General features: G+C 38.6%; 3 protein-coding genes across 4 annotated transcripts; 2 read left to right on the forward strand and 1 right to left on the reverse strand.

The window, feature by feature from the left end:
• The first annotated feature begins 375 nt into the window (after positions 1–375).
• Positions 376–2,557, forward strand: LOC111876924 (pre-rRNA-processing protein ESF2). Of its 2 annotated transcripts, none has more exons than XM_023873478.2 (8): positions 376–515; positions 954–1,198; positions 1,267–1,330; positions 1,465–1,532; positions 1,629–1,718; positions 1,950–2,080; positions 2,154–2,297; positions 2,383–2,557. In XM_023873478.2, exons 2-8 carry the CDS (start codon positions 955–957, stop codon positions 2,398–2,400), a joined length of 759 nt encoding a protein of 252 aa, XP_023729246.1. In that variant the 5' UTR covers positions 376–515; position 954; the 3' UTR covers positions 2,401–2,557. The 2 variants fall into 2 exon arrangements, with proteins under 2 accessions (XP_023729246.1, XP_023729244.1); XM_023873476.3 differs by having other exon boundaries at positions 378–515; positions 951–1,198.
• A 225-nt stretch (positions 2,558–2,782) lies between these two features.
• LOC111876925 (ycf20-like protein) lies at positions 2,783–4,736 on the reverse strand. Its single transcript, XM_023873479.3, has 3 exons — positions 4,593–4,736; positions 3,789–3,975; positions 2,783–3,602 (listed from the first exon to the last, which is right to left on the reverse strand). The coding sequence occupies exons 2-3, from the start codon at positions 3,965–3,967 to the stop codon at positions 3,200–3,202; spliced, it is 582 nt and encodes a 193-aa protein (XP_023729247.1). The 5' UTR covers positions 3,968–3,975; positions 4,593–4,736; the 3' UTR covers positions 2,783–3,199.
• Positions 4,737–7,041: 2,305 nt separating this feature from the next.
• LOC111876937 (uncharacterized) lies at positions 7,042–8,238 on the forward strand. The gene has a single exon (XM_023873491.1). The coding sequence runs from the start codon at positions 7,042–7,044 to the stop codon at positions 8,236–8,238; it is 1,197 nt and encodes a 398-aa protein (XP_023729259.1).
• Positions 8,239–26,426: the final 18,188 nt, after the last annotated feature.

Raw genomic sequence — 26,426 nt, forward strand, 5'->3', positions numbered from 1 at the left:
TTCTCTTTTACGTCTTGTTTCCGAGTTCTACTTAAGGAGAAAAATGAAAGGATACGGAAGGAAAGTGAGGGGTGTCGAAGGAAAATCGTGTTCCCGAGTTTCATTAATGGAAGGAAAGTGACGAGAGAAAAAAGATTTTGGAGCCATTTTTTCCTTCTAAAATTTCCTCCCAAATTGGCCGGATTTGAGAAGAAAATGAGTGGAAGAAAAATTTTAAGTTTTTTTTTTTTTTTTTTTTTTTTTCCTCCTAACTCCAGAATAAAAAACTTAAAATTTACTTTTCATTTTTTTCGAAATAAAAAATACAGAATAAAGAATATTTTCCTTTTACTGCTTTGTGTCAAAATTTTCAAACCCTTACTGAATTTACAAAAAAAAAAAAAAAAATTATAAACCTCCACTTCCCCTTCGCAGGCTCTCCTCAGAACCCCCATTACACGCCTACAGCTAGAGCCTCAGCCGTTTATCAGAGTCACCGGACTGCTCGGATTTTTCCAACCAGCAGCACATAGGCGGTAAGTAAATTAGGGATTTTGATTTTTCAGTGATTCCTAAAATAAAGTCGATATTTCTCTCCTTTATGCTGAAACCTAAAGGACTAAACTGGGTTTAAACCAAAGCGATTATTGAATTCGTCGTATCTTTATGTTGTAAAATTAGGTTCTTGGGTGGGTATGACAAACCTGTGTTCCTTAAGCAGTTTGGCTTTAGGGTTTTGCCGTTTTGAGTACTGATTAGCAACATCGACTTCCTAAGATGTTAATTATGGTTTATTTACGAATAGACGGAGTTTTGGAGCGCTTTATTGTCTAGCTAAAATTCTATATTATCATTGGCGTATTAACAAACACTTGGTGTGCGTTGTTATTTGAATATATAAGTATATTGCTAAACCACCAAACCCAGGAAAAACATATGCAGTAAAGCTAATCATATTAAACAACTTTCAGAAGAATGTCTGAGGAAGAACTAGTCAAAGGAGAGGATTCCAAAAAGGAACATACTGATAAAGAGGTAGAAAAATTGAAGGCAGAAAGAAAAGTGAAAAGAAAAAGACGTTTATTGAAGGAAGCTGCTAAGGCTGATAAACGAGGGGTATGCTATTTGAGTCGAATTCCACCACGTATGGATCCTATAAAGCTTCGTCAAATTCTATCCCAATTTGGAGAGCTTGAAAGAATTTATCTCACACCCGAAGGTTACTTTTACTTTTTTTATTTTACTTGATGAATTTGATTCTTCAAGTAACTATAAAAATATCTACAGATCCTTCAGCTCATGTGCATCGTAAAAAAGCTGGTGGCTATCGTGGCCAAGGATTCACAGAAGGGTATGTAATTTGTACAATATCCTACTTTTATTTAGTCTTTAATGCCTTCTTTTTAACTCTTAACTTTGGATTTGGATTGTGTTTCTCTTGATTCATGGCTTCTTTAGAATATACTTACACATGTATGCATGCAGATGGGTAGAATTTACCAACAAAGTTGTTGCCAAAAGAACTGCTTCAATGTTGAATGGTGAACAAATAGGTAATCATAAATTTCTATTTAGTTTTAATTATGATTGAGTAATTGCTAATTACTATTTAATTATGGATTCCTTTTCCTTTTTCCTTGCAAGATTAGGTGGGAGGAAGAAGTCGTCATTCTATTATGACCTTTGGAACATTAAATATTTGAGTAAATTCAAATGGGATCATCTCACAGAAGAGATAGGTATACCATCTCATTTAACCTTTTTATTGGGGTTGAATGCAAGAAATAGTAAAACATACTTTTCTTTTGTCTTCCACTGATTTGTTTATTATAGCATTATACTCTCCTTTAATAAGAAAAACATGAAAATTGAATGCTATAATAGAAAGAAAAAGATGAAAGTAAGTTGCTGTTTCTCGCATGTGTGTGTTTGTGTTGTTGAGTTGATTGCTTGTAAATTAATATACACAGCATACAAGAATGCTACAAGGGAGCAAAAACTGGAATTGGAACTATCAGCTGCTAAAAAAGAGAGGGACTTTTATCTTGCAAAAGTTGATCAGTCTCGTGCTTTAAGTTCCATAGATGAACGATTGAAGAAGGTATGATATGTTCCTACTACTACTACAACTTATTTCTTGGATGGTGAAATGACCATTTTACCCTTGTGAGCAGAGACATAAGATCCAGCAAGCGGCTGGATCGACTTCTGAGGAGCCGCAGGCAGCAAAAGTGACTCGTCAATTCCCTCAAACAAAACCAGTCAGAGACAATGCAGAAAAGAGAAAGGCTGGACTCTCGAAAGATGTTTTGGCTGGGGTAAGGATTTATTTATTTATTTACTTATTCAAATTTAAATGTGAATATTATTTGGTTAAACCCTCATTTGTATTGCTCCTTGTAGGTTTTCGGTGGTTCATGAAGGGTTGGAGGTTGTGATTTTGCTTTCATCGAGTGTTTACTATGATATGATACTTGAGCTTCATTCAAGCTTCTTGTAATCACACCAATTTTGTTGTCATTGCTGAAATGCAGTAGAATAGACTTGTTTTATATGAGTCCAGTTGATTGGTTTTTAAGTTTGCTTTGATGTCTTCTTTTTCTATTTATGCAATTGTAATGTCATTTTTTTCTTCAAAATTTTCGTGGTTTTAATTAGATTAACACATTATTTTCTAAAAAATAACAAAAACAATGATTTTTTTATTTTAGCTTTAGTTGAGTTTTGTATTTCCATGTAGTATAAAAATTGAGTTTGTTTCATTACTCTCTACGTTGAATTGAATCTTCAATACATAAAAACATGTACGTTATCTGCCCTTTTATACATGTACAAAATAAACCTCATTATCTAGTCATCATTTCAAATAAAAATAAGGTTTATGTCCTAAAGCAACAACTACCAAAAATTAATTTCCTCTATACATTACATGGGACCAAAAGGTTGATCGCTGTGGAATTAAAATTCAACGTAAAATGGTGCTACATTATCCTGTATCTCATGTTGGCACCAATTCAATCTGCCATCATTCTTTCAAATCCAAACTGGTATTTTGTTAGTAACTTTTCCTTGTATCTGTATCTGGGACGCTGTGATTTACCTCTCTCGTATTGACCAACTGACAACTTTTTACTGAACGAAGGGCACTAAATGCCCAAGTGATCTCTTATGTCACCCCTATTTTTCACTAAAAAAAGATTCCTTGAGCAACCAGACACCTCTAATACTTAAAAGAATCCAAAAAAAGGCCCATAGAAAGACCAACCTTCCAATAATTAAACATGGTAACCAACTTCCTCACCTTATCAAACAAAGGAAAAGACCCCGTATACATGAGGGCCCCAATCCCCTCAACAACCACCACAGCCAAAGCAGCCGAAAGAATATCCCAATCACCCGTTTGTCCTATAACTGTCGCGAAAGCCGTCGAACAATAAAAACCCGTCAAGAAAAACAAAAGTTTCATTGGAAGATCTTTTCTCAAGTCTTTAATTCTTTCACTTAATCTGATTTGAAAAGTTTGTAAAGCCCTGATAAGCCTTGTCCCTCTGCTGTTGTTATTTGGGGCTGAAGGGTTTAAGCCGCTTCCGTCTGCACTGCTTCTTATACGTGACACTTTCCTCCTATGCATAAAAAACTAACAATTAAGGCAGTGTCAAGCTTCCTAAAACCGTAAGTTTGGACCACATTACATAATTTAAGTCTCGTTCGTTAATGTAGGACATGACATAACAAGGTGTATTGTACAGTGTTTGACATGCATTGGACTGCAACTGATGTTAATGGAACAAAAGGAAGATTTTACTCACATGGAGTCCTTGTTAAGAAAAGGTTGTGTCAAATGGAAGATCCAAAACCGAGCATACAATGTCTTCTGAAATGAGGATGAAGCTTTTAAGAGAGTAGATGACACCTTTGATCTTGAATATACACTTGTACAAATCTTATTGGGATAGCCAGGTGATGGCATTAGAATTGCTGGAACCATGCAGGAGCCTGTAAACCATGTTTTGATAGCATTAATCGGTTTTTGGCATCAAGAAAGGGGTTACCATTTGTTATTCTTATAGTGCAATCTATAGCTTATAAAGGAATACAACTATGAGTTTCTATATAAGGACTGATATAACCTAAATTCTATTAATTCATACCATTATTTCTCCATATATTTTATCACTTCAACTACATCGGACCTACATTGAATTGCATCAAATTCATTCAAGTAAGCAGTGTAAATAATAGGGGTTTTGAAGGTTGATGCACCTAAATTCATCTTAAAAAGTTGCTCTAATAGCTTAACTCATCAAATAGGATTGATGAAATACAAATTTGTATACTAGTTTCAACGGTCTCCCTCTATTCTATCACTTGGACTAGATATGACCTACATCGCATCTTCGTTACTTCAATTCCCAGAACAACAAAAACGAGTAAGACTTTGAATTAGTTCAAACAAGCGTAGTGACCAATCAAGGGTGGGGTTTCAAAACTTATGAACCTAAATTCATCCCATGGTTGAGCTCATCAAATGGGATTAAATTGAAAATGCAAAATTGATGGATGAACATGGCGGAAAAAAGCAATAAGGAAGGAGTTTGACAGGCGATAGGTACCTGAGTAATTTTCGATCGATGGTGCTGTGGAGGGGAAGACGTCAGAATCCTCCCACGGGATTCCGTGCGTGTAGAAAATTAGGGGCGGATTAGTAGCAAAATACAGGCCAAAACAACACACACGCGCAGGACCAACTCACCCACGTATACCTATTTTAATTTTTTTTTTATTGATTTTAATAAATTTGATTATATTATCTAGGATAATAATGACTAGATAATGTATTTTCTATTTTGATTATATTAGTTACTGATTTTTTTTCACATTTGGTTTTTATAACTGACTATTTCAGGTTTAGTCGGAAAAATAAGTTAATAGGGTAATATAATGTATATTTTGCACACGTTTAGTTCTTAATAACATTTACTCCTTATGAACAATTTTTTTTTTGTAGATTTCGCTCAAGACATCCTACTTGGGATAATCAATAATGAGGTTTCTCATACATGGTTCACCTCTCACGTATATCAGTAACATAATTCACGAATCGGTTAAATAATATTGATGCCTTAGTTTTCGCCAAGCAGAAGATGTCTTTGACTTTGGTTTTATCTATCTTCATAGCAGACAATGAAATTCTTTGTGTTTGCTTCCTCCCAACTCAAATGTGCACTTCGAAGACAAAAGAATTAAGAATTTGCACTACCAAGGCAAAAGAACAACCTAGCAAAAAGTTTCATCCATCTCCATAGCAGACAACAAGATTCTTTGTGATTGGTTCCTCCTAACTCAAATTTGCATTTCTAAAACAAAGAATCTCATTGTCTGCTATGGATATAGATAAAACTGAAGTCAAAAACATTTTATGTTTGGAGAAAACTAATGTACCAATATTATTTGACCGATTTGTTAATTAGGTTACTGATATATGTGAGGGACGAGCCACGTATGAGAACACCTTATTAATGATTATCCCATGTAAGATGTCGTGAGCCTCTCCCTCCTCAAGGTCTCCAACACCTCCCTCAAATGTTGCTCGTGTTGCTCTTTGGTCTTTGAATATACCAAAATATCATCAATGAAAACAATCACATACCGATCCAACATCGGTCTGCAAACCCGGTTCATAAGATCCATGAACACTGCTAGAGCATTAGTGAGCCCAAATGGCATCACCACAAACTCGTAATGACTATAACGAGTTTTGAATGCCGTCTTCGGTATGTCTTCATCCATGATCCTCATCTGATGATACCTTGATCGAAGGTCAATCTTGGAAAACCAAGATGCACACAGAAGCTGATCGAACAAATCATCAATCCTTGAGAGCGGATAACGGTTCTTCACCGTTAGCTGGTTCAGCTCCCGATAATCAATACACATCCTGTGTGACCCATCCTTCTTTTTCACGAACAAGATCAGTGCTCCCCACGAGGAACCGCTCGGACGAATGAATCCCCGATCTAGCAGCTCCTGAAGCTGCGTAGACAACTCCTGCATCTCAGGCGGAGCTAGACGATACGACGCCTTGGTTATAGGAGCTACACCAGGTACTAAATCAATACGAAACTACACTTGTCTCTCGGGAGGCACCCTAGGCAACTCCTCTGGAAATACATCAAGAAAATCTCACACAATCGGTACCCTGCTCATATCTGGCGTGGCTTCCACCCTCGTATCTAAAACGTAAGCTAAAAACCCATAACAACCCTGCTGAAGGAGTCTCCTAGCCCTCGCAGCTGAACAGAGAGTTGGTCCATGCGAGACTCTTTCTCCATGAATAACCAGTTCTCCCCCGCTTGGGGTTCGAACTCTCACCAACTGACGCTCACAATCTATCATAGCCCCATTGGGCCCCAACCAATCCATTCTGTTGATCACCTTCAAACCACGCAAAGGGATCGGAACCAAATCGATAAGGAACCTCTCCTTGAACTGTAAGGGTCGAAATTGATTGTGAGGTGTCGAAGCATTCCTGGTCATGTCTTTGTGTCGAAGACTATTTTGTTGTTTTTGCATAAGGGCATAGTTAGTGTCGAAGCTGTATTGTTTAGACCCTTATGTATTTTTTGTATGCTTTTGTCATCCTTATAAATATGGGATAGGTGAGTTAGAGTGATCTTTTGGAGTCTTCGACTTGTTCTTTATTTTTCTCTGTATCTTTCAAAAGCGTAATCGAGCCAACCAGATCATATTTACATTATGTGTCCATATTTCAATATATACTCTGATTCATTTCATATACTCGATTAATAACAACTACATTTGGTATCAAAGCAGGATTCATACAGTTGCGATATGATTTTCACAAGTTTTTAAAAGTTTTTGAGTCTAGTTCAAGATTCAGAATATTCCGCACTTTTGATTTCGAAAATCAATATAGATCGTCTGTATTGATTCGATTCTGCTTTCAGTTTGTTTAATCGAGTGATTTGCTTCTATTTTCTGGAAGTTTTGTTCATCAAATATCAGTTTCTGCAGGTTTTCACAAATTTCGTCCATACAACAATGGCTAACTTTAATATGAACACGATGACCTCTTATTCTCATCTTCTCGGTTCATCAACAAAAATCCTTATGTTGATTCCAAAATACTATGATCAATGGGTTCATCATATGGAAGACTATCTGAATGGAATCGACGAAGATCTATGGAAATGCATCATTGGTAAAGTCCATTCTCTGACTATGTTACAAAATGTTGGAACTGTTGCTGCAAGTAAAGATGTTGCTCAACAAGCTGAAAAACAAAAGAAAAACGAGAAAAGATGTATGCGCGAACTCCGTGGTGCTCTTCCTCCAGTTGTTTACAACTATTTGCATAGCTGCAAGACATCAAAAGAAATTTGGGACATATTGAAGGAAAAGTACCAAGGGAGTGAGAAGACTAAGATAAGTTATGTTAAGCAATATCTGCTTGAATTAGGAGAATTCAAGCAGAAAGAAGGTGAATCAATTAAGATGTATTACGATCATCTGAATGAAATAATCTACAAGTGCAACAAATATGGAGTCATCAGGTCAATAATGGAGTTCAACCTGACTTTCATCATGGGACTTCGTAAGGAATGGCGTAATGTCAGCTTGATGATAAAAAATCAACAAAGTTTTGACTACTTTTTTCTAAGTGATCTTTACAATGTGTTGAAGGCGCATGAAAATGAAGTAAATGAGATTGTTGAGGAAACGAGGAATAGTTTGGGTGGTCCTCTGGCGCTGATGTCGAATGTGGCAAGTAAAGAAGTTGAGAAAGAAACATTTGAAAATGAGGGTTCGGATGATGAAGGTTTGATCGTTAATTCTGAAGATGAAGCAGTGGATTTTTACTCGAACAACCGAGTGAAGAAATTCTTCAAAAATCCATTTAATTCGAAGTCAAGAGCAAGTGAGATGAAAGGAAATTCTTCTAGGAAGAATGTGAATGATGAGAAGAGAATTGGGAAAATGGAAGTGAAGACTGAGGAAGCGAAGATAGAGAAGAAGAAGCTCAAAGGAGATTCAGGGTTCAACTGCGATTATTGCAATGGTGTGAACCACATGGCTAGTGAGTGCATGCTCAAGAAGAGAGATGAGAAAAAGAGTAAAGTCAAGGATGAATCCTACTATGTAGAGAGGCTTGAAGAAGTAAGAGCGAAAACTAAAGGAATGTCTTTGGTTGTGAAGGGAATTGATGATGAGGAAGCGACGTATCAATCTGGTCTTTAGGATCAGATGATGTGGAGATGTGAAACCCGACTCATGGAGCGATGTTCGCAAGGTTTCACCAAGAGGATGAGGAGAATGTTATAGGGATATGCTTTGTTTCGACCACTACACATAAGTCTCGTATAACTTCGCAAGAACGTTCTCTTTTCTAATCCTTTAATATTCCTAATAGTGCATATAAATTGATTTTATCTGAGTTTGATGAAGCTATTACATATGTTAATGATCTGCTTATTTCTGCTAGTAGTGATGCTGAAAGGTCTAAGAAATTATTGCTAGATACTCAAAGATGTTTGGAGTCCAAGCAGTCTAAAATAGATCATTTAGATTTACATTTAACAAATGTCATGTGTGATATAGACAGTCTTCGAACTGATAATAGTATTTTGCTTGAATAAAGAAATATATACTGTAATTCGGCTTACGGGAAATTGACTGCATTGCATCATTTTTCAGACATTAGAAAAGAATAGCATAAAATGTTATTACCCTTTTTAGCTTTCGAAAGGGAGAAAATTGATTTGACATCCTATGACTGTGAAAAGAAAATATATGAGTTTGATAAGGTCCCAAATGACACATATGCATGTGGAATTGTTACGATTGATGATTGTTTAAATGCAAATGATCTTATTAATATTGTGAATGAGACCTTGACCAAAAACAAACAAATAAAAATTTTAAAAATAATTGAGAATTCGACATCTAACTCTTAAAACAATTTTGTTGATATTGAAGATTATTATGATAATATCAGTGAAATTGAGGAGGAAGTTTTTTATTATTCAAGGTTATTTGTCATTAATATCACTTCTATGGCTAAGGGTAAAGAAATCTATAATGATTATTCAGTTAAAGTTCACACTGAACAACCCTCAACTTCAAAGTTCACGATCTTGACCATGTGACTGTCGAAGATTATCAAACAGATAGTGATGATGAGAAAGATAAGGTTTACGAGGAAACTGAAAAGTTCAACAAAGTAATGAAGGAAAAAGGTTATCATTACCTCGAATCGAATTATGTCGTTTATCCCAACTTCAAATGCACATATGAAGTTATCTTTCCAAATTAGGTGTTTGTTACTTCAGGAAATGATGATAAAGTAAAACCTGAAATCAACAAAATTGTTGAGGAGGATAACAAGAGAGTTTCAAAAGAAAGATTTTTCTCAAACCAAAGCACAGTCGAAAATAACCTCAACAAGAACACGTCTACTTTCCAAAGACAAAAACCATAAAGAAATTGGGTGGTTAAATCTGGAAAACCAAAGGTTGAACAACAAACAAATGACAAAGTTTTAGAAAAAAAAAATCAAAATGTTCAAAATATCAAAGAACAAATTGAAAAGATTTCAAAAGAAAATGGGATTTCGATGACCAAAGCTCGAAAGAAAGTTTATTGGCAAAATTTTGAGTCCAAAAAGAAACAACATGTTTTATCACCAAAAACGTCTAAAAAATAAATGACTAAACATGTTCAGACGAAGTCTCAAAATAATTTTTTAGTTGAAAACAAACCCATTTCAAAACCTGCTACACAACAAAAAGATTTTTCAAAGAGAAACTCAAATGATTCAAAATCACCACCAAAATCACGTGTTTAAAAACCAAGAAGTGAAAATTTGTGAAAAATCAATGATCAAAGAATTTTGTTTCTAATCATCAGAACAATAAGTTTTCACAAAATCATAGAAATGATTTTCAATCCAATATACAAAGTAATTGTACTCAATTTTCAAGTCAAAACCGATTTTCAAATGCACCACAAGTTTTTCATCAATCAAATATTGGTTGTCAAAAACGTTTTCAAAATCGTTTTCAATCACAAGCAAAGCCAGTGTTTTCAAAAAAAATATTTTGAAAAGTTGAATGACAATGCAAAAAGAAAAGTGACATTCAAATCTAGACAACCGAATTTTCCCAATCCTCCTTCGAAACAAACATCTAAAGCTTCATTTTTCAAAGGGAAAACCGATGTGAAAAATATCAATTATTAGCTGGAGGGTAAAGGAAAGCCTTTTCAATATGGACGATTTTCTCAAGAAGAAATCAAACATGATTATGAGAACTACTTGAATGCTTCGTCAGAAGGAAGCCTTTCTTCAAAGGAGTCAAATCCTTCAGTGCGACAGTGGAGAGCTATTTCTAAAGCCAAGGTTGATGAGAAACGAACTGAGGAGAAAAAGGTGAAAGTCAGTGTTGATCCTAAACCAACGAACGATTTCATTTCAATACCCTTGTCTAACAAAGTGGACTTAATTGATAGTTTGAAATCAAAAGTTCGTAACTGGGTGTTAGGATCTTCTTTTCACAATGTGTTTGTCTCTAATCATCAAGGACCAAAAAAAGCCTTGGTGACCTAACTTTTTTCACTAATTGCAGGTTTTGTGTGACGAGCAATATGAAGACAAATGGTACATTAATAGTGGTTGCTCTCGTCACATGACCAGTAGGAAGGAAAACTTGCGAGACTATCGAAGTGTAGATAATGTTGGTGTGGTGAAATTCGGCAACAATCACAAATGTTAAGTAAAAGGTTATGGCAAAGTCACGAATGGCAAGTTCATAGTTAATAGGGTTGCATACATCGAAGGTCTTCAAAACAATTTGATAAGTGTTTCGCAACTTGTTGTGGGCACTGGTGATCAAGTTGTCTTCGATGAAGAAGGAAGTGTCATTTCGAAGAAAGAAACCAAAGAAGTTCTTCTCAAGTCAAAAAGAAAAGGCGATATGTTTACCCTTGACCCCAAACCCATTGTAGGTGTTCCCTCGGTTTTCTTACTCTCAAAAGCATCATCAGACATAAGCTGGCTATGACATCAACGTCTTTCACACTTAAATTTCAAGAATCTGAATAAATTGGTGGTACAGGATCTCGTTCGTGGTTTTCCTGTCTTAAAGTCTGATAACGATACTTTGTGTGCAACTTGCGAACAAGGAAAACAACATCGAAAAGTTCATCCGATTGTCATTTATTCGAAGATCATTGAACCCTTGGAACTTCTTCACATTGACCTTTGTGACCCTTCGACTGTTGAAACAGCTCAAGTAATGATCGACTTCATCAAACAAATTGAATTGATTCTGAAGAAAAAGGTTCGTAAGATCAAGAGTGATAATGGCTCAGAGTTCAAGAATATGATTCTTTATTCATTTTTAACTGATAAACGAAATTTGCATAATTTTTTCTCTCCTTACACACCTCAACAAAATGGTGTTGTCGAAAGAAGGAACCAGTCTCTCTACGAAGCAGCAAGAACAATGCTTATGTATGCGAATCTCCCATAATATCTCTGGGCTAAGGCAATTTCAACGACTTGATTTACTCAAAATAGATCTTTTACTTATCATCGATTTAACATAACTCCTTATGAAATCATTAACAATAGGAAACCAAATATAATTTTTTTCCATGTTTTTGGTTGCAGGTGCTTTATTATGAATCATAAGGACAACCTTTCGAAATTTCAGTCAAAAGCTGATGAAGGGAGATTCCTGGGATATTCTCACAATTATGTGGTATATAGGGTGTTAAACAAGCGAACCAGGAAAATCGAAGAAACCTTTAATCTTACCTTTGATGATTACTTTGTTAAAAGATTTGAAAATAGTTTTGAACAACATCCAATCATTAATGAATCAAATGATGAATCTCAAAGTTTGAATTCTTTAGATTTTGATTACGATTTAATCTTTGGTGTTCCTGACAGGGATATTGATGCAGAAATTCATGCTAATGATAATCAAGTTCCTGAATCTTCGAAGCATTCTGATAATTCGACTATAACATAGGATGATGTTGATTTGACCTCTTCAACAAATTTTCCAATGCACAACGAAAGTCTGCTAGTTTTACCTAATGATCAAGTCGAGAGGGAGCACTTCAGTTTGACTAATGATGTCGAGGGGGAGCATACTTTCTAGGGGGAGCATAATCAAATGAATTTCGATGTCAAGGAGGAGAATCATCACATTGATCCAATTGTTGAAGGGGGAGAAAAAAGGATCTTTACCAAATTCTTCGAATATTCAAACTGATGTATTTCTTGATGTGAATGATAATATGTCCAATCCAGGTGATGGTTCTGAAATGGAAGAAATGTTCGAAGATGCACCATTGGATTTTGATCTTGCATATCCACCAATGGATAGATGGACACGAAGTGTAACATCCCAAAATTCAAGACCAAAAATTTCATTTTTAATTGAGTTATTATAAAACCAACAGTATAAAAACATCTGTAATAATATCCCATGTCAAAACCAAAGTGTCAATAATCAAAAAAAGTTATTTTAAAATAATATCAGAGTGTAATCCCAAAGATCTCATGTGCGGAAATCATAGTGTGATGCACTACAATCGAGCCGGCTCCTTTCCTTTGAAAAAGTACCTGAAACCAAAACTGTAAACCTTAAGCACGAAGCTTAGTGAGTTCCCCCATCATACAACACACCATATAATAACATACTTCCAGGCATATCTGGGTGCTCGACCTACCCTCCTAAGCATATCGGGGTGCTCAACCTACCCTTGTTAGGCATACCGGGGTGCCTAACCTACCCCTGTCAGACATACCGGGGTGTTCGACCTACCCCTGTCAGGCGTATCTGGGTGCCCGACCTACCCTCCGGTTTATCTCAACCGGTTCTAGGGACTATTTCGCCCATACTACTACCACATAATAACATATCATGAACATACCGCTAGGCATACATGGGTACTAACTACCCCTTCAGTATCTATCAACCGCTATCCGGGGACTATTTCACCCCCTACTACTACCACATAATAACATATCATGAACATACTACTAGGCATGCATGGGTACTGACTACCCCTTCGGTATCTTTCAACCGGTATCGGGGGACTACTTCAACCCTACTACTACGAACACATATATAAGAGCATCCTAGCACATATAACATATCAGATAGTGGCAAACCAGACAATTATCACAAAGACAATCATCTCATAAATAATCGCCTACTGGTGGGATGACATTGGTGCCTTAGACCCACCTCTACTGGAAGGTAACTCACCTCGCACTGCTGAAGTCCCACAGACGAAAACCCAGACTGCTGGATGACAGATTCCCGAACTGTCAACATCAAAACAATACCCAATTAATAATTGGGTTCCAACACATAACCATAAGTCCATGCTTGGGGGTAAAAGACTACTTTTACCCCCATCTTAGCTTGATTCAAGTTCAAGGCCCAATCCAAAGGCCCAAAAGTCAAACTTATAAATCAAAGCACAACATATGGCACAATTATCCAAATTGGGCCCAAACCTCTTCATGGTCTTACCCTAAGGCCCAACCATTTATTCCAGTCCAAACATGTGGCATTACAATGGTCGAATATCTCATAATCATCAAGGCCCAGTTATGGCCCGTCTATGGCCTAATTTTCCAAATTAGGCCCAAACCCCTCACATGGGCCTTACCTTAAAGCCCATCCAAATATTCTAGTCCATATGTTGAGGATGAATGGACCATCAATATCCCAATCACCAAAGCGCAATAGAAAGGTCTAACTCAAAGCCCAAATGAAATTAGGGTTTTCACATAAAATGAGGATTAGGGGTAAGTGTTTCTCACCTAACCCATTAAGGACTTAATCCATTAAGTCCATCACTCTACTAGATATATCATATGGTGTGATCAGGTGTAATTCACAATTCCATTCCAATGGCCCAAAATGTGGGTCCCGATAAGTCCAAACCAATAATTCCAAAATTAGGGTTTTCTAAACCCTAATTAGGGTTTTCAACCCAATCACAACCCATTTAGGCCCAATCGCTAAATCTTTGGATCAGTTAGGGTTTCATAAGTTGGGTACCACCCACTACCACCTCGGGTAATGGTGGTAAACGGCGGCTCACTGCGGCGGCTACCACCTCATGGTGGTGGTTATGGTTCTAGTCCATTTATGTCCAAGCATCCTAAAAGCAGTCTAACATAAGCAAAAGCACACCGCCACCCAACACGGCGGCTGGTGGCGGCAGCCACCACCTCACGGTGGCGGTTAAGAGTTTTTCTTTTGATTATACTAGCACCGATTACAATTTACAACACAAATCCCAATAACACACACAACCACCCTTATGGTGGCCGGTGGTGGTACATGGTGGCAGCCACCATGGTTGGCAGCCATGGTGGGTATCTTCTTCGTTTTCCGGCCATCAAACACCACCTACAACACACACACACGATTCTGATTTGTACAAAGGACCCAACCACCCACCTGGAGGCTCACGACATCGGTAGCGATGGTTTTGGTGATGGCAGCCACCCCCTCATGGTGGTGGCGGTGGTTTCTCTTTGGTTCCCGGTCAAGCAACACGCCAACACACACGAGTAGAAAAACCATGAACCGGTGACAACTCATCTTCAACAGAAACAGTAATAGCAACGTCATCGGCCGGAGATAGCAGCGGCAGGTCATGGGTGACGACGGGACTGAAAAAGAGGCAAAGAGGGTGGCGACGGCAACAACAAGCCACGACAACAACAACAGTGGTAGGAGAAGGAGGCGCCTGCTCGTGTCCTCGTCGGCGACTGGAGTAGCAACGACGCTAGGAGGCTGACGACATACTCCGGCAGCAACATCGTTGGCTGGGAACGACAACAACGCTTGCCCTGACGTCGGTCTTCAGCTTTCTTAGCTTCACCGGCAGCAACCTGTGGTGGAATTAGACCGGAGTTTGGGGCTCCCAACTCGTTGAGTTGCTCTATAAAAGGAATAAATTTAAGTTAAAGACGTACCAGTAACCAGGCGTTACATATTCTTTCGTTTTGAGTGATCTTGATAAAATGTTCGACACCCACAACATTTTTGCCCAACAAGGTCCAGTACTTAATTATTTTTCTTGGAATATGATTTCTGTTTGAATATCAATTTGATCGTTAGTTACTTTACATATTTTCCAAAGCATACTTGTCACTGACTACACTAGTCAAACATGTAATTTCGCTTACAATTTCTCACACTTATATTGAGTTGTGATATTTAACGAAATTCAGTCCACCCGCGAAGCCTTGAAAAAGAAGCCCTTCGATACTTCTCTATAAGTATTTGATTGTAATTTACGGGAAACCACACAAGCTTTTCGACATCTCTCTTGATGTAGAATGAAGTGATCTTTTCCTGGGATTTTACTGCATTTACGTCGATTTGTAATTGACATCACATATTTAAATTTTTTATTATCTTGATCCCATCCCAATTTTTGGCACACTTATGCACACACTGAAATCCTTGAGGTTCTGAGTAATACCAACTCAGACTGATGATTTCGAAACATCTGGCATATAACTTCTCTTCGCAACCCAAAAGCGAAAGAGCCCAACCTCCATGTCAAAGGTTCTCTGACGGTTTTATCCTCTTGGGGTACACAAAATGACTGATTGATGTGACGGTTTGGTTTTCACAATTTTCAAGGAAAAGTGCTCATTACTTTTCAGACGTGGCTACTTTTACAACTATAGGTCCGATTTACAAGGAAATACGTGGCACAGTTTTAATGGTTAACCGCTTCAAATTCACAATTTGGGTTTACGTATAAAAGGGTTTTGGGTAATCTCATTCCAACTTTACACGAGCAAAATCAAGATTTTCACAATTCTCTTTCCATATACGCTCTGTTTTCTCCAAAACTTTCAAACCCTAACAATGGCGGCCACAAATGTGAACATTGATCCTTCTCAAACCACCGATAACAACACATATCAACCGTTACTGAAGATTCAAGGTACTAATTACCGATTTCAACCTGATATTTAACAATATCCTGAAGAACTGCGGATGCTTATTGTCACTTTGAATCACTCCGTTTTATCTACTGAAATGTCGACCTCTTTTTCTGTTCCAATGACATGGCTGTCGCTTGCTGGTTCCACTGTTGTGTACAACAAGATGACCAAAGTGGTCACTTTTCAGTTGACAAATGAGAAGAAGTACAAGTTATCAAAGAAGCAGTTTGCTTAAATATTGAACATACCCAACGAAGAACCTTTTTATGAGGTTTCGACTAAATAGGTGGTTCATATTTTCAACTAAATGGGTTATCAACCACTGCCTACCAAGATAAGTGACTTTAAGAAATCATCTCTTCCTTGTATGTGGAATTTTCTTTTTGTGATATTTCTTCGATGCCTAATTGGTCGAAGTGTTGGATTGGATAAGGCAAAACTAGAGATTTATGCTATGGTTGCAGGATTGTACTATGATTTAAAGGTTGATTATGTAACTCAGTTGTGGAAAGAGTTTGCAAATAGTATTGCTAATACTAGTGTTGTTGCTGGATTTTCTTGTGCTCGTTATTGTAGCCTGATACTAAATTATGTTTACGAAAAAGAAAGGATCATGGTTCCTGTTGATGATCCTAAGGCTGGTTTTGGCATTTAATAACATCCTAAGGCTGTGACGAATGATTTGGATATTTTTCCGACCGTGGCGTGGATTCCTGATACTATGCTTCAGAAATTCAATCCTGTCGATCCTATTCTTCTTGCTTATTTACAAACTATCAATCCCTCAATTGAAACTGGGGTATTATTTGCGAAAGGTGTTGTTGGTACTTCTAAACGTATAAAGGGTTCCAAGAAGGTTACCAAGGCTAGTCCATCAAAGCCTGATACTTCTCCTAGAAAGATTGTTAAGTCTTCTACTGTGCCAACTGAGAAGGAAACAAAGAAACCTGTTCAAGAGAAGGTTGTTCAAGAATCTGCTAAGGAGGTTATGCCTTCGTAGTCTGGGGTTCTCAAGCGTATAAAGAAAATGGATCAGAGGCCTCGCCACTCTCCTGAGCAACCTATTATCAAAGAAGAAACTACTGAAAAGTCCTTGTCCTCACCAAAAGGGGTTTCCTGGTTCAAAACGTATTCGCAAACCTCAACTTTCTCGCAAAGGAATCAAGATTTGTGAGATTCCTGGTCTAGTTTCCCCAGTATCCAAAAAGCAAAGGCTAAGAGATATGGTAAAGAGTATTCAAAAGAAGCAAAAGCATGTTCAAGATCCTTTGGACGAAGTGGTTATTAAGACTGATTTTGAAGACAATGGCAACTCTTAGTCTCCAATTCATCAAAATGATATGGGATTTCCATCACCGTCGAGGGACTCTCCACTCAAGTCGATTTTCGAGGAGACTAGAGGTTCTGGTGGCAATGTGGAAGAATATCATGTGGATACAACCAACAATCAAGTTGATCCTTCGCATGTATCTACCCATGAGTAGACTACAGTCATACCACCCGATGTTTCGACTGCCGAATCAATTTCTTAGGAGGTTTGAACTTCAGGCATCCCTATGAACATATATGATATGGACGCAAATTTGAAAAAGGGTGATGGGGTGTTGAATAACAAAGCCCAAGGTCCTTCTACCATTCTTATTTCATCCACTTTCGACACATCTACTATTGAGACACTACTTCTCTACCACCATTTCATACTCCCATTTCTCCAACATTACCTCAATCCACTACATCACCAACTTTTCAAAACATCCTGTAACAACCCATTACTTCGTTATTTCTTTCTCAATCCACTGAAGGCCCTAAATCTGTCCATGATGATACCGCTGAAGGTGATGATGAAATGGTCTCTTTTGCTGACATTCAGTTTGATCCAAAAGAAGAGAATATACCAGATCATATGCTTATGTTTGGTAAGCAATTCAAAATTCTCAACAGGAAGCTCAATTCATTATTAAAACTTCAAGTTGATGTTGGGATTCGAAATCATGTCTTTAGGATCGAAGTAGATGTGATGCTTAAGGCTTAAGAGCTTCGTTTGAAAAATACAATGGATCAAATGGACAAAAACAATGAGTTGCGTGTTAAGGCTCAGTATGCTTCTTTTAATCATGAACTTAAGGATTTGAAAACAGTTGCAAAAGAAAGAGATATTTTGTTTATTCAATATGTCAAAAAGGTTTGTGAGGATGTGAACCTACAGATTGAGGAACTTCGTTCTGACATGGAAAAGGAAGTTGTAGCTCTTGATCAAATTATTCATCTCTTCACAGAAAGGTGGATATAATTGTTGATGCTGTCACAAATGTGGTTTAGTGGTATAATTCCATACTTCCAAATTTTGATTCAAAGGCTGAGTCTGATGCTCAGGAAGTCGCGCGCAGTTGAAAGAACTCTTGAATAATCTAATGGAGTCTGTTTCGGATCTTGGTTCATCTTCATCATTATTTCTTACTCCAAATTTTTTAACTCATAAGTTTCGATTGTTAGAGTCTACTCTTCAAGCTGAATTAGCTTCATTCACGAATTTGATTAATATGATGCCAGCTGATGCCCCGCCTGTTCGCACAGAGGTGCAAGGGTGAGAAGGGTGTGTGAGTGTTGGTATGGGATCGAACGCTGGTATGGGGGGAAGTGGTTCATCAAAAAATGGTAGTGATGTGAAGGTCGTTGGAAGAGTAATGTCTACTCAAATTCCTACTTCGTTGCCCAAGACTTCATTTTCAACTGTTTCTACTATGGTTACAACGAGGCATGTAATGAAAGGAGTTGTCATTGGGGAATCAAGTTCATTGAATCCACCTCAATCAACTGAAGTAGAAAAAGGCAAGGGAAAGGGTGTTAGTGTTGAACCAACTGTCAAAGAGAAGAAGTGACCCTCCTGGTATGGAAAAGGGTGATCCTACGAAACATTACTGCTATGAAACTATAGAAGCTACGTTGTTATATGGGGAAATGCATGATTTTCAGAAGATTCCCAAGAAGAGTTATGCTACTGAAAACTCTAACTTCAATCGGTTAGACTTCCCTGTTAACGAAATGATGTTAAAGTCTAGTCAATATCAGATTGTTGAAAAATTTCAAGATAAAGAAGACAGGGTAGCCTAAAATAAATAATTATATATGTAGGGTGTTGGGTTCGAGGAGTTAATTGCCACATTTCTATAAGTCGGGGGTTAATAGTGTGTGTTTGGGAACCATTTTATAAATATTTATGAAGACAGGGGCTCCGTGGTAATTACTTGGAATTAATTTAAAAGGAAATGAGGTGGAGGGGTTGATTATGTCATAATTAAGATATTGGGGACTGTTTGGTTACTTTTGTACCTAAGTTGTAAGGATTTTAAGGCTGAGGGTCTAAACAGTAAATTTCGGATCTTGGTTGAAAAGTTTCTCATGGGGAGGCACTAAACTCGTCAATTGTGTAAAGGTTTATGTTTGATGGGAGTGGGACTTTAACCCGACATATTTCTTCCCTCCTGTTGTATTGTTGAAGAGTAACCCTAGATCGTCACTTCCCCAGCCGCCGTAACCTTTGGAACGATTTCAACCGATGCTGCCTCGCTAAGGATCGTCGCCGTCCTAGCCCCGCTACCGGAAACGATGTGTTCATCGAGATGGCCGCCAAGACTGACGATCGAGTGGGGTTTTGTTGCTGTGAGGGTCGTGAGTGACCGTAAAATTGATGGTAAGCCCATCTGCCGCCTCTCCCTCTCTTCTCCTTCGCTATTCTCGGTGATTCGGCACCGTATACGCCGGTTGCTGCCACCAGCAGTCCTTTCGTCGCCGTTTTGGGCCGTTGCCGCCATTGGTCGTTGTTTCTGTGACATTCCGGCGATGTGTTGCCGCCTTATAGGTGGTTGAATGCATGAGTGTTTGCTTTAGGGGTCATTTTAGAAGCTAATAATGAAGCAGCATACGTTTTGTGGGCAGGAATCAAGAGACCACCGCCACCACCGTGAGGTGGTGGCTGTCATCGCAAACCACCGGTGTTTGCAGTTGCTGTTCGCCATTTCATGTTATCACCACCGCCGAACGCCACCAGGTGGGTGGCTGAATGTATTTCACAAGTTGCTATCAGTAATGTGTGTATGCGTGTTTTGTTTGGCTGGAAAATCGGGAATGGCCACCACCGCCACCGTGAGATGGTGGCTGTCGCCATGTGCCACCGGTGCGTGTGTGTGTGTGTTATTTCTTGAGTTATTGTAAAAATGGAATAATGGAAAGAAGTTGAAAACCACCACCTTAGGGTGGTGGCTGCCGCCTTCGGTCGCCGTGTCGGGTGGCGGTGTGTCTCGTTGTATGGTGACTCGTTTGTCGTGTTTGGACAAGGGACATAGACCCTAATGGGCCAAAAGAAGCTTAATGGACATAAAAGCCCAAACATTTGATTAATAGGCTTAAGGAAACCCTAATGGGTCTAATGGACCCTAGTTAACCCAAAGAGACCCTAATGGGCCCAATAAGGCCCATAGTGACCTAAAAGCCCAACCAATGGGCTAATGGGCTAGTGTTGGGTTTGGAAAACCTTAAGGGCATAAAACCCTAATTCTGAGAACTAATCGGGACACACACACGAGAATTATTTAATAGTTTGAAATATTAAATAATAATCATTGGCAAAGACTAATCTAAGCGATATAGGAATTAATGGATTAAGTCCTTAGTGGATTAAGTCCTTAATGGGTTAAGTAGGACACTTAACCCTAATCATCATGTTATGTGAAAACCTAATCCCACTTGGGTTTATAGTTGGGCCTTTTATCGGGCTTTGATGATTGAGATAATAATGGGCCATCCAAAAACAAACAATTAGGCTTGGATAATTTAATGTGCCTAGGGTAAGGCCCATGTAAGGGGTTTAGGCCCAATTTGGAAAATTGGGCCATATATGGGCCATAGTTGGGCCTTAATGATTATATAATGTTGGGCCTTAGAATAAGACCATGTATAGGCTTGGGCCCATATGATGGGCTTTGACTCATAGTTGACTTTTGGGCCTATGGATTGGGCCTTGGGCTTGAATAAGCCAAGCTTGGGGTAATGTAGTAATTATCCAAAGAATGTACTATTGGTTATGTGTTGGGACCCAATTATTAATTGGGTGATGTTTTGATATTGATAGATCGGAAATCTGTCATCCAGCAGCTGGGGTCGAGTCTGCGGGACTTTAGCAGTGTGGGGTTAAGTCTACGGGACTTCAGTAGTGCGAGGTGAGTTACCTTCCAGTAGCGGTGGGTCTACGGCCACAATGCCGGCCCACCAGTAGGAGTTGTTGTTAGATGATTGTCTTTGTGACAATTGTCTATGTTTGCTACTACATGTTATGTTTATGTGCCATCATGATATGATGTTATGTGATAGTGGTAGTAGAAGGGGTGAAATAGTCCCCGATTACCGGTAGATAGGGCCGCAGGGGTAGATTAGTACCCAACTATGCTAGACAGATTATGATATATGTGATTTGATATTATGTGGTAGTAGTAGGGGGTGAAATAGTCCCCACCTACCGGTCGACAGGACAGAAGGGGTAGGCCAGCACCCAGATATGCTAGGCAGTATATAACTTATGTGTTTATGATATGCTTTTATGTGGTAGTGTTAGGGGTGAAATAGTCCCCGGTTACCGGTTGAAAGATACCGAAGGGGAGGCCAGCACTCAAATATGCTAGGCAGTATTCGGTCGACAAGACCGAATGGGAGGCCAGCACCCAGATATGCTAGGAAGTATCCAGTCGATAGGACCGAAGGGGTAGGTCGGGCACCCAGATATGCCTAAAAGTATATGTATGTTATATGATTGTGTGGTACGTGGTATGATGGGGGAACTCACTATGCTTTGTGCTTACGGTTTACAGTTTTGGTTTCAGGTACTCGTTTTCAAAGGAAAGGAGCCAGCCTGATCGCAACGCATCACACTATGTTTTCCGCACATGAGATCTTTGGGATTTCACTCTGATATGGTTTTATGATAATATGTTTTGATTATTGACACTTGGATTTTGACATGAGATATTAATATGAATGTTTTTATACTGATGGTTTTATATAATAACTTAATTAAAATGAAATTTTTGGCCTTGAATTTTGGGATGTTACACCTGGTATGGAAAAGGGTGATCCTACGAAACATTACTGCTATGAAACTATAGAAGCTACATTGTTATATGGGGAAATGCATGATTTTCAGAAGATTTCCAAGAAGAGTTATGCTACTGAAAACTCTAATTAACTTCAATCAGTTAGACTTCCCTGTTAACGAAATGATGTTAAAATCTAGTCAATATCAGATTGTTGAAAAATTTCAAGATAAAGAAGAGTTCATGAGCTTGAAGCTTCGATTCCATGGTGTTCTTGCAAAGAGATAAGAGGAAGTTTGGTCTTTGGTGAAAATAGTAAGAGTCCTCAACATTTCCAAGGATGTCTTATTCGAAGGAGTGTTGCAAAATTTTCGTTATCATGCAGTCTGAGCATGCATTGTTGCAAACGAATTATCGGTTACAGACTTCCCGTTAATGAATCTTAATGATCTTATCAGTGTGGCAAGGATATTGAAGGGAGTTGATGTTTCGAAGCTCCAAATGACAAACAAAGAAGACTTTTTAATTGGGCATGCACACATAAAGCTATTCATTGACAATTATTTTGATTGTCTTGCAATGACTAATGTCAAATTGGATCTAGCGATGGGAAAACATGTTTTTGTGCCTATATCAATGTTAAAAGGATCAGGAAGTTAGAAAAACTATGAAGATGGTGAAATCTGTTTGAAGCCTCTGGGAATAGTTTTTATTGGGAAAAACAAGAAAGGAAGAAACACCAAGTATCTTTTCCAAGTTTGTGATGTGGATAAGTATACAAGTTCTCAATATATGAATTTAATTGTTCGAATGAATAACAACAAGAAAAACAACGATGGTGATAAAGCAGAAATTCGAAACTCTATCAATTGGTATGCTGAGATAAGGAGGGTTATACATCAAGCGGTCCAAATGTTGATGACTTAGGTTCGACACTGCTCATACAGGGGGGGGGGATGTAGGGGTCGAAAATGATTGTGAGGTGTTAAAGCATTCCTGGTCATGTCTTTGTGTCGAAGACTGTTTTGTTGTTTTTGCATAAGGGCATAACTAGTGTCAAAGCTGTATTGTTTAGACCCTTGACTATTTTTGTACGCTTTTGTCATCCTTATAAATATGGGATAGGTATTAGAGTTAGAGTAATATTTTGGAGTCTTTAACTTGTACTCTATTTTTCTTTGTATCTTTCAAAAGCGTAATCGAGCCAACCAGATCATATTTACATTTTGTGTTCATATTTCAATATATACTCTGATTCATTTTATATACTTGATTAATAACAACTACATGAACATATTTAGAACACTCCTCTGAAATACCCTCATAGCACTAACGGTGTGGTCATCCGCAATCTCTACCAAGAGTGGGGAATCCAAGGTCTCTGGAGCATCTTGAAACTTCTTGTTGAGCGCAAGAGATACAAATGATTGGGTAGCCCCCAAATTAAAAAGAATCTGAGCCGATAAAGCATTGACCAGAAAAGTCCCTATATAAAATCATATCAACATGATCATAACAATAAAATAACAAGACATAAATAGGTCACATACCAGTCACGACGCATGTCGCTCGGGCCTCCTCGGTAGTCAACTGAAATGTGCAACTCTTCAATGTAAGAGCTTCCGCCTTAATTGAAAGGCTATCAGTAATCCTCATCGTGGTGGGGGCAGGCGCCGCCACTGCTCCACTTCCTCTAACCAACCTCGGACAATCAGCCTTTTTATGACCGGTATGGTTGCAGTGAAAAAAAAATCAAGCCCTTCTTGGGGCAATCCTGACTCATGTGACCCGAATGACCACATGCATAACATGCCAAGCCTGCAACTCGAAAAGATCCACTGTGCGACTTACCACACTTGGCACATCGGCCACGCCCCTGCTGGCCCCTGCTGGGAGGATCGGAGGTCTTAGCCTGACCCACAACTGCCTGAACTCGCTACGACTTCCGCTTTGTGCGGAGCTCTAACTTAATTTCCTGTTCTTGGGCCTTCTCCACCATGTCATTCAGGTTCTTGCACCCCAAAAAGCTCACAAACTCCCGAATATTATCCCTCAACATGGAGTGATACCTCGTCTTCTTCATCTCCTCACCCGCAGAATACTCCAATAATGCCCTCTCCCAAACTTGGCGGTGATCTCCACCATCGTCTCGGTAGTCTACTGTAAATCCTGGAACTCTCTCACCAAATGCTGCACCTCATTGGACGGCGCAAACTCGTTATTAAACCTCCTCACAAACTCCTCCCAAGACATCTCAGCCACACCCGATGATCTTACCTTGTGGGTAGCCTCCTCCCACCAATTTCGTGCTTGATCACTTAACATACAAGATGCGAACCCCACCTTTGTTGTCTCTGGGCTAAAGCTCGTGCGTTGGGCATTATTCATGTCTGCCTCCCAACATCGACTAGTGATGGGATCCTTGACCCTGAAGAAATCAGGTGCTCCACATGCCTTAAACTCCCTAAACAAGGGAGCTCGGACCCCAATCTGACCTGCAACAATCTCGGCTCGGAAATACATGAGCTGCTCCTCCATATCTCCATGATTCCATCCTAGACGGTACCAAAGATCATCGGGGTAGCGTCAAGGATGCCACGAGTAACCTCGGCTACGATAAGATCGCGCAGCCTCTCGTCAATGGGCTCTGCACTAGAGCTTGAACCTGATCTTGATCCTGAACCTGAACCTCGCGTGATCATCACCATCCTCAACTGAAATATCATAAATGATAATGATAAGGAATTCGAAAAGGGATTCCTCCTCACCGGACTCCTAAGAGCTATCACATGTGCCATTGATTCAGGTACATGTCCTATGCTTTCAGTAGTACGGGCCTAATCCAATCACAAATCATGACCCATAACACAACATTACCTCAGACACTAAACTATTCTAAGATTCTCGATACTCATCAAACCGGAAACTCAAATCAATCATAACAGGTTTCCCTATGCATGCAAGTTATACACAAAGAGAATCACATAGACTGTCAAATAAAGGTTATACCCTAAACCACAACCAGACAAGGAACATGAATAAGGTAGATTCCCTCATTCTAGGGCTATACAATCCTAAGCATGTACAACTTTGAAAGCATACACTTAGCAAATAATCCATTCAACATCAATTTCCATATCTATATATATATATATATATATATATATATATATATATATATATATATATATATATATATATATATATATATATATATCATGGCTAAAACATTGGGAACACTTACTTGAGCTCGGTCGATTACGCGCATTGTACTCTCCCATTTTTCTTACAAAAATCATTTTTAGGAATTTCTTTTTTAACTTTTGGTTTCTTTTTGAAAAAACAATTTTTACCATTTCCTCAGCTTGAGTTATGACACACCCAAGAGTGTGCCCGAATCTCTCAAACCAATGCTCTGATACCAACTTGTAACAACCCAAATTTTACACAAAATTTTAACTTTTATAATTATAAAAACCAACCACAATTGTTTCCAAAAATCCCATTACATAACCACAGTGTTTCAAAAGATCAGAGTATCAAAATCTCGATGCAGAAATATTAGAGAATGCATGTCGCACCATCAAGTTGGGCCCTTGCCCTTAGAACCAGAAGTACCTGAACCACCCAACAAAATTGTAAGCACATGCTTAGTGAGTTTCCCAAAACATGCAAAACATATAACCACATAATTCCATACACACATACATATAAGTTTTCCATGGACTCCCTCCATGGTCTTCATTTGGAATGCCATGGGCTACCCCCATGGTCTTCTATCCCCGATTCTTGAGCTCCTCCCATGGTCTTGCCAAGTGTCCTGGGCTCCTCCCATGGTCTTCACAAAAGCTCTCACATATATCAAATAACAAACCATTACATATTCCATTACAAATCATGTCATATCAATTAATGGGTCGACCTTGGTGCCTTCGACCCATGAGTGTAGTGAGAAGACTCACCTTGAATACTGAACGATAGCTAACTAGGTCCCGACTCCGAATATCAGCTCTACTCAACCCCTAAACAGAAACAATTCCTTAAATACAACTCAAATGCCCGAAAACCCCTTATAAGTCAAACTTGGTCAAAGATTAAAGTCAAAGGTCAAAGTCAACGGCCCGTGTTGACCCAACACGCCGAGTTGACCTTCAACTCGTGTTTCTCCATTAACTGCAAAGATCGGAAAAAATCTTATCAACTCGCCGAGTTCACTAACGAACTCGACGAGTTAGCCAAAAATCCAATAGCTTAATGCATTAAGTTGTTTCCATCGAATCTAGGAACTCGAAATCTCAGATCTCCTCCAAAATGAAGTCTAGAAGGGTAAAGTTTCCAACTTTACC

Source organism: Lactuca sativa, chromosome 7, assembly GCF_002870075.4.
Source record: "Lactuca sativa cultivar Salinas chromosome 7, Lsat_Salinas_v11, whole genome shotgun sequence".
Taxonomy (NCBI): domain Eukaryota; kingdom Viridiplantae; phylum Streptophyta; class Magnoliopsida; order Asterales; family Asteraceae; genus Lactuca; species Lactuca sativa.

Coding starts and splice junctions, on each gene's coding strand:
- LOC111876937 (XM_023873491.1), top strand. CDS start 7,042: ATGGCTAACTTTAATATGAACACGATGACCTCTTATTCTCATCTTCTC.
- LOC111876925 (XM_023873479.3), bottom strand. CDS start 3,967: ATGGTTCCAGCAATTCTAATGCCATCACCTGGCTATCCCAATAAGATT. Junction 3,603..3,788: donor TTTCTTAACAAGGACTCCAT/GTGAGTAAAATC, acceptor TTTTATGCATAG/GAGGAAAGTGTCACGTATAA.
- LOC111876924 (XM_023873478.2), top strand. CDS start 955: ATGTCTGAGGAAGAACTAGTCAAAGGAGAGGATTCCAAAAAGGAACAT. Junction 1,719..1,949: donor TCATCTCACAGAAGAGATAG/GTATACCATCTC, acceptor TAATATACACAG/CATACAAGAATGCTACAAGG. Junction 2,081..2,153: donor TAGATGAACGATTGAAGAAG/GTATGATATGTT, acceptor CCTTGTGAGCAG/AGACATAAGATCCAGCAAGC.